General features: G+C 37.0%; 1 protein-coding gene across 2 annotated transcripts; it reads left to right on the forward strand.

Moving 5' to 3' along the window:
* Nucleotides 1-242: 242 nt before the first annotated feature.
* Nucleotides 243-5,053, forward strand: LOC141821126 (filament-like plant protein 7). Of its 2 annotated transcripts, none has more exons than XM_074708503.1 (6): nucleotides 243-310; nucleotides 1,384-1,450; nucleotides 1,586-1,718; nucleotides 1,814-4,091; nucleotides 4,181-4,244; nucleotides 4,321-5,053. In XM_074708503.1, exons 2-6 carry the CDS (start codon nucleotides 1,397-1,399, stop codon nucleotides 4,726-4,728), a joined length of 2,937 nt encoding a protein of 978 aa, XP_074564604.1. In that variant the 5' UTR covers nucleotides 243-310; nucleotides 1,384-1,396; the 3' UTR covers nucleotides 4,729-5,053. The 2 variants fall into 2 exon arrangements, with proteins under 2 accessions (XP_074564604.1, XP_074564603.1); XM_074708502.1 differs by having other exon boundaries at nucleotides 251-320.
* The last annotated feature ends 3,342 nt before the right edge of the window (nucleotides 5,054-8,395 follow it).

An 8,395-nucleotide genomic window follows, 5' to 3' on the forward strand; every position in this document is an offset into this window, starting at 1 on the left:
GAAAGAATTTGTTATCATAATTCTTTTCTTAAAAGGAGCCAATCCTCACTCAACGCGTGGGACCTTTCCAAATCTATTAATGAAAAAGGGGTATTTTATATTTTAAAAATATATTTATCAAATATTATTAATATTTTAAAAAAAGAAAAAGGAAAAGAAAAAAAAAGCATTTAGCTGAGCTGGTGCACCATTACAACGTCTGTGTACCTTCCGCCTCTGCTCTCGCTTCATTCTTCCTCACCGTGCATGCGCTAGTCCTGCCGGGGCCTCTCTTGCTGCCTTGCTCCCCTGCTGAGAATGGAGCTCTGAGGTCAGCAAACGTACATCACCAATCTCATCTTTTTGTCTCCGTTTCACGCTGTGTCTCTCACAAGTTGTCTCCTTTTGGGCGTTTCTTCAGCGCTCGTTGGCCGGATTGGTTCTTGGTGGTGTCTGTCTTAGTTTCCTAGACAATGTTTTTAGGTCCCTTTTTGCGAGTTTTGTTTTGAGGATTGTTATCTTGGATTTGCGCTTGTTCATCAGCTAAAATTTTGTTTTTTTTCCCTCTTCTTTCTTTATATCCGATTTAGGCTGTTTTTTGCACTCCCAAGGAAATATGCTTGTGAAGCATGGTTGGGTCATCTGAGGAATGAGGAACCCTAAATTCGCCTCCTTTTTGCGCTAATTAATATTGGGATATTCCCCTTTGGTGTTAATCGTGTGAATGGTCCCTGGAACATTATGAATTTCTGGAATGGATGAGCTTTTCAGTTGTCTTATTGTGCTGTTATTGAGCATCCTCTCCATCTGAAGAATATTTACTTTTCCATGTTGGGAGCTGAAATTACGTTGTTGATTCATTCAATGCATGTGCTAATGGATGAACTGCAATATTGCAATTCTCTCTCATGTAATAGTTAGAATTTAGGCCATCTCTGATTCTTCCGACTGCAATACCATCTATTATTGTTTTTTTTTGTGGGCACAAATACTGACATATATATTTGGATTCAGCAACATATTGGGCTCAATAAGTCATACTATGCTGATAATTTCGGATTTCGTCATACTCATCTAGAGGTTGATGATCTTCCTCTCGATTTATTTATCGTATAAATTTAAAATACAATTTATACACACTTAAAAGCTGACCTCCCGAATATTCATTCTATTTGGAATTGGCATTTTGTTCCTTCTATTGATCCTTCAAGTAGTAAAGGACCTTTTTCAGAACCTATCATTGTTATTGTTAAGAGTTTGCCATCCCTATTTCGCATTATGCTTAGTCGAAATTGTTTTCATGAATGTTGAATTGATCAATCAGGACACCTTCTCCATTTGTTTGTTGGAGAGAGTATGCTTATGGTCTGGCCTTGAACTCTTGACTTGGATATGTTTTTACAGAATTGTCAATATCATGGACAACAAGACATGGGTTTGGAAGAAGAAGCCCTCGGAAAAAACCATCAAGGTAACTTGCAACACTTTGTCCTCCTTTCTCTTCATGTGCAATGTATGCCTAGTAATCAACAGCAGTTGTATCTTTTAGTTTTTCCGAATTTGTTACCAAATAAGCGATCTCGTAATTGTTTGCATTTTCATTCAGAAAGAGAAGATCCTCGAGCTAGAGAGATTCTTGGAAGATTTAAACGAACAACTCTCATTGGTTCGCCGTGAGTCCAATGCTAAAGATGAGCTTTTGGCCGAGCAAACCAAAGTATCTGAGGAAACAATTGCAGGTTGAACATGATCAAAATTTACATAGAGATGTGTTAATTGCTTTACCGTGCATGGAACGCTTTTGTTAACACTTTTTTCCTGGTTGATATTTAAGGATGGCGAAAAGCAGAAGCAGAAACCGCTTCTTTAAAGCAAAAATTGGATGATGTGCTACTCCAGAAGAAATCTGCTGAAGAAAGAATAGCTGATAGAGATATAGCATTAAAAGAATGCATGCAACAGCTACATATTACTAAAGAAGATCAGCAGTTTCTTGTTAACAATGCTGCGTTAAAGATATCGAGAGAGCAGGAGAAGGTCCGAGTGTTAGAGCATAAATTAGCGGAGGCAAATAAGAGGCTTGCTGAGTTAGTTGTTCAAAATGGCAACTTGAATAGAATTCTAGAGGCCAAAGAACAGATGTTCAAAGAAGTATGTGAGTCGAACTCCAAGGTAGAAGCAAACCTCACAGAAGTGATGAGTAGACTTGATTCATCTGAGAAACTCAATGCTTCTCTAAGGTATGAGATGTGCATGCTTCAGAAGGAGATTGAGATTCGAAATGAGGAGAGGGATTACAGTAACAGATCCTCAAATGCTGCTCATAGACAACACCTAGAGAATGTCAAGAAGATTAGTAAGCTTGAGACAGAGTGCCAAAGATTGCGTGTCATGGTCAGGAAGAGACTTCCGGGACCAACGGCATTAGCTAAAATGCGAAGTGAGGTTGGAGTGCTGGATGCTAATTCCACTGAAGCAAGGAAGAAAAGGCCTAGTTTCATGAGTGAAGATTTCAGCTCGAAGAGTATTGTCTCCGACGATGATGCATCAAGCAAGAGTGCCTTCTCGCTTGTTGATAGACTACATGCCATTGAAGATGATAACAAGATTCTCAAAGAATCTTTGATCAAGAAAAACAATGAACTTCAGGCATCACGAGTCATGTTTGCGCGTATCACATCGAAGCTATCACAGGTTGAGAAACAACTTGAAGGATTCTCAAAAGGACAAGCTTTGGAGCCATCAAAGGGCAGCCCATTGTCGTGGGACTTTCATGTTTCTTCGATTTCAGAGCAAGGTGCGAACGATGATGTCCTTAGCTGTGCTGAATCATGGGCTTCTGCTTTAGTTTCTGAATTGGAACACTTCAAAAATGAAAAACCAGCCGCATCATCATGCAGAAATGCCAGAATATCAGAATTGAGTTTGATGGATGACTTTGTTGAGATGGAGAAACTTGCCATTGTTTCCTCAGACAAACATTTTGAAAGTTCCCTGAGTGTGTCTGGAGATGATAATTCGTGTGTTACGACTAAGGACTCTTATGCAGGACTTGATTTATCAGAAGCAACAGGCAAGGAGTTGGTTCCAGTTAAGGATGCAAACACTGAGACTCAATTGAGGTACTCATCATTCAAAAACCACCCAAGTTGGCTTCAGGACATTCTGAGGGTCATCATACAAAAGCATCATATCATGCAAAAAAGTTTCAGTGCCATTCTTGATGATGTTAGAGTGGCCCTGGATAACTTGAATTATACTATTGAGGGAGATCATTTCGACAGCAAAAGCAGGACCCAACTATGTCGGTCGAACTTAGAAGAATCAGTTCGTAAACTTATTGAATTGGTCGAGGGAATCGTTCAGAAAATTAGCAAAAGCAATGGAATGGAGATGTCATCTGGAGATGCCGAAGCAAATTCTATATCTCAAAGATCTCCTTTGGCAAATGGATATGTTGCCTGCTCATTTCTGTGGGAAAATTCTGAGCTTGCTACTGTTCTACAGAATTTTGTTTCGGTGTGTATTGAACTGCAGTGCAGAAAGGTTGATCTCGGGCAATTTGCTGCTCAAGTAGCTTCGACTCTGGAGTGGATTGTAAACCATTGTTTTTCTCTTCAAGATGTTACAGACATGAAAGCAACGATAAGGAAACACTTGGATCCATCTAAAGAGTTGGATAAGTTAGATTCAATTGAAGAAGAACATATTACTGATGAAATGCACCGTCATTATCTCTCGTCAGGAATGGATGATACAGAGACCAAACTGAACGATGAAAATGAGCAATTGAAGTGTAAGATCACGAGCGTGGAGTCTATAAGGAAAGATCTTGAATCAGTGCTGAAAACATTCACTAATAAGAATGAAATGCTGATGGCTCAACTTCGGGAGTCAGAAGTGAACGTCTCCAATTTACAACTAGAACTAGCAGCACTTAAGGAATCCAAGGGGCAGATTGAAGACCAGATTATCAAACAAAAATTTATTAATGAAGATCTTGGGACACAGCTTTCAATTGCGAAGACCCTGGAAGTTGAACTCCAAGAGAAAAGCAATTGCTGTGAGGAATTAGACGCAACATGTCTTGAATTACAGCTTCAGATTGAAAGGTGTGAAGTATTTTCCCGTTTTTGAGTTTTGTTCTAAAAAGTCTTGTGGCTAACCAGCGTCTTCTGAAATTTTTGGCGATGCGGCACAGTGTCACATCCAAGGAAACAACTCCAAGCTATGCCATGCAGCTAGAAGAAAAGCAAATTCAAGCAGTAAGTGTATAGGATCACGGTTTGGCTGTCACTCTTAAATTGCTTTTTAGTTACTTATTTCACTAAGTTCATACAGGACTGCGATATAGCTGAAGCTTCCAAAAAGCTTGCAGATTGCCAGGAAACGATTGTAAACCTGGGGAAACAGTTGAAAGCATTGGCCTCACCGCAAGACGTGCCTGCCACTGCAAAATCCAAACATCGGCTTCAATTAGTCGATCACATGAGAGAAGAGGATCAGATAATGTTGCAATTGCCAAACACGAAGGAAAGCATATCTGCTGAAGCACTCAAACCACCAACAGCTGTAGCTTCTGATGACCAATACTTGAACAAAGGTTCAGCAAAAAGTTTCACAAATCTATCGCAAGTGAAGTCACCTACTAGCAATCAGATAGGTGGGACTGATACAGAAGTGCTCATGATTGCACCGAAGAAGCAAAAAGGAAGCGGTATGTTTCTGAGGAAGCTTCTGCTGCGATGAAGGAGAGAACAGTGAGAACCTCATTGCTTCAATTTAGTTGAGCTTGTTATTAGTAAAACCTGAAACTTCACAAATAGCAGAAACAAATGCCAGAGTAGTTTGGCTTGCCAGTGTAACTTTTAGTGATGGTAATAAGGGACAAGGAACCAGGTGAGGCATTGTAGGTAGAATTGGTGGCTTCTTTGTTTCTAGTTTGGTCGATGTGGTGTAAGCATTCATGCGAATGCATGTTAATGTTGCATGTAATTTCCACTTCATGTTGAATGAGAGTGAAACCTTAGTTGCTTGGTGATTGATGCGGTAAAAATCTGCCACCTACTGAGGTAGATGTCTCTGTAGATCGCGAGGGGATTATGTCCAATCATGACCCATAAGTAATTGGTGCTGCCAGAAGATTAATGGGTGAATGAGAGATTGAGCTGAATGGAGCTTGGGAAGCCACACTTGAAAGTTTCAGAGGACATAGTTGTTGGTTTATATTGTGTCACAAGCATTGAAAACCAAGCTGCATAGAGAACTTGAGAAAAGACGAAAAATTATGGAATTCTAGTTGCATGAGACACTCGAGAGTCAAAGCTGACTGGAGCAGCTAACCGATAGTGAAGTAGATATCAACAGTCCCCATCAAGTTGAACTTATCAACTGTTGATCTTCCTTAATTTTGTTGATTTTGATTGTTGAAGAAATATACCTCCAAAGGTATGCGAACTTCAGTAGAATCAATTAATGAATACCCTAATTTTCATCTTAAAGCTGAGATTTTTGATTAAAACAGAAAACAAAGAAGATTAAAAGTGATGATGAATGATCACTCACATCATCTCATTTATTTGTAAATCTTTAGGCAAGACTTACTTTGTTGCATGATCTGACATGTCATATTCCTCAAACTATTTTTTGGAATGAAAGAACTTTTTTCAATTTTATGGATTCTAAATTCTAAATTATAAATTCTAAATTCAATACTTCCCCATATTTTGATGTAAGAATGTGAAAATTAAAATCAGAATTCTAATGCGTCATTATCTACAAAATTTCGTGCTGCAATCAAATTTATCAACCTTTGTATTTGAAATTTTTGCTGTGGCAAGAAAACTGTCAATGGTAAAACTTAACAAAATACGAGCTTCATAACACACCACCAGTAGCTTACTACACTAGGCACAATAGGAGCTTCATAATCAAATTGCTGAATATATCACAGGAATCACTTAACCAGCAATATGGTTAGTTAACATAACGGTAAAGTTGTTTCCGTATAACCTTGTCATTACGGATTCAAGTAGTGAAAACAGTCTCTTACAATGCAGAGTAAGACTACGTACAATTGACCCAATATGATCCAATCCTTCTTCAAAACTCTGAATGGGCAGGAGCCGCCAAGCTATCTTTTTTTTTTCTTATTAGAGATAACCAGCACTCATAGCAAAAACTAATTGCTACCAACGGAAAAAACAGATGCCTTTGCCCACAAAGGAAAAGCTGAGGATAGAAAACAGATGAAAACATGATGAATTAAGATCACAAGCATTTCGAAACCAATTCATGCAATGTGATGATACCAGTCACAACATTTTGGGAATCAACAACAGATAAGAATTGCACAGAAGAAGGTGGTGATTCCATCTTCTCCATTGCGTCCACAGCCATAGCTTCTGGGCTGATTGATCTCAGGTTCCTGTTTTACAGCATCTTTAATAAGAATTGTATAGGAAAACAAATCTGTCTAGAAAATACAAGTGAAGAATCGACAGATAATAACAAAAACTTGAGAAAATTCTCATGTACTATTTGATAATACTACAGTAGGAGGAACAATCTATTGCACATCTCACCAACTGTTAGATCGAAGATGATTGAACCATATGCCTTGAGTGTGTTGTTGGATATAATTTCTCAATTGATAGGCTTACATGTTAATTTAATAACACGCCGATTATGTCATATTCGATTAAATTCTAAAAAGTGATCTAATTAAAGTACTTGCGGGTTTGAATTATAAGAAGTAAGTTTATACATATAGAACTTGTTATCTCATCCTGTTATTAATGATGAGCTGATAATAGAATTTGATCTACTATTACATACAGGGTGTGGTTCCTATAGGATTAGGTATTCTGATAAATTAGATGTAAATTTATACATATAGAACTTATTATCTCGTTCTGTTATTAATAATGAGCTGATAATAGAATTTGGTCTACTATTATATACAGGGTGTGGTTCCTATAGGATTAGGCATTCTGATAAATTTTCACGCTTTTCATTGGCAAAAAAAAATGATGTCATCACCCTTGCATCCTATGGAAGGTCCGCTCGTGTTTTCCGTAGGATTTTTGGATTTCATAGACGAGGCTGAGACGATGACATTTCTACTGCAATCAGATTCTTTATTTTTGCCCTCCTTTGTTTTATGTTTATCTTTACTATAAAATTCAATAAAACTATATCTGTAGCATGAATTTATTTTATATTCATGTAGATAATTGAATGCATGTTGTAAATTTGTGGTTCTATCAATTGGTATCAGAGCTCAAGTTGTTTTATTGATTTTATAACATTAGGTTAATGGTTTGCGCCAATTTTTGTCAGTTTTGCAATAGATTTGATCTATTGTTACAAAAGGATGATTGTTCGTAAAAAAAAATATAGGAAGAAAATCTAAATTTAGATGGTTTTAGTTTTCCTCCAATTTTCCATGAAGAACACGAAGAAGAAGAACATCTATCACTGCTTGTGGTGAAAACCATCATGTTTGATCTAGAAAAATGATGTTGAACCGCTATTAGCTAATTGTTTGACAAGGCAATCAATTGCTACGTTTAAAATTGCGAACAAAAACTTTGAGATTCGACTAAGACACTTGATTGATTTCACATCAATCGATTGCCATAAGTATGAGTTGATTGTTATGCCTAAGTAGCGAAGAGAGAATTTGCAGGTCAACTATAGCACTTGATTGATCTCTTATTAGTCGATTACTATAAGGATCAATCAAGCTGCCAAACTAAGGCAGAAGAAAAAGAAAATAGAAATTTTACCGTTCGACTGTGACATTCAACTGATCTCTTATTAGTCGATTGCTATAAGGAGTTACTGATTATTAAATTAGGGTTTGCAAACAAAAAGTTCATAGTTTGACTAGGGCATTTGACTATTATCAATAATCGATTGCTATCATCACCAGTCAACTACTGTAGGTAAAAATGGGCACAGAAAATTTTTTGTTCAATTGATCACTCGACTGTTCATCATATCAATTGATTATTGATAACGAACAATTGACTACTACTAAGTGATCAGTATATTTAAGTTTTCTTATGAATCTATTTACACATATATTACTAAATTGAACTAGTACTATCACCAAAGTAAAAAAATTATTGGGTAGATCTAGTGCATTTTATGTGGATAGATATATATCTATGTTAAAAATAATTGGCTAAAGAAAAATTATTTTTAAGCCAAATATATATTTGAAGGTGGCTTCCATATAAAGAACAAGTCTTGTTGATTATGCACACAAAATATCGGCCCAAAACACCCCCAAAAGAAGGCATGTTGTGTGACATATTAAGGTTTGTAAGTCATAGAATCAAACATAGATAACTTAAATAAAGGGTGGTTTTATAAGTTATGCGCATAATGTGTCAACCCGAAGGAAAAT

Source organism: Curcuma longa, chromosome 2 (genome assembly GCF_044706935.1).
Source record: "Curcuma longa cultivar G26 ecotype Majalengka, Jawa Barat chromosome 2, ITB_CL_G26_1.1, whole genome shotgun sequence".
Classification (NCBI taxonomy): Eukaryota; Viridiplantae; Streptophyta; class Magnoliopsida; order Zingiberales; family Zingiberaceae; genus Curcuma; species Curcuma longa.

Excerpts from the sequence above, each read along its gene's own strand:
- LOC141821126 (XM_074708503.1), top strand. The coding sequence starts at position 1,397 with ATGGACAACAAGACATGGGTTTGGAAGAAGAAGCCCTCGGAAAAAACC. Across the intron at positions 1,451-1,585 it reads CCTCGGAAAAAACCATCAAG|AAAGAGAAGATCCTCGAGCT; the intron begins GTAACTTGCAAC and ends ATTTTCATTCAG. Across the intron at positions 4,092-4,180 it reads TTACAGCTTCAGATTGAAAG|TGTCACATCCAAGGAAACAA; the intron begins GTGTGAAGTATT and ends GATGCGGCACAG.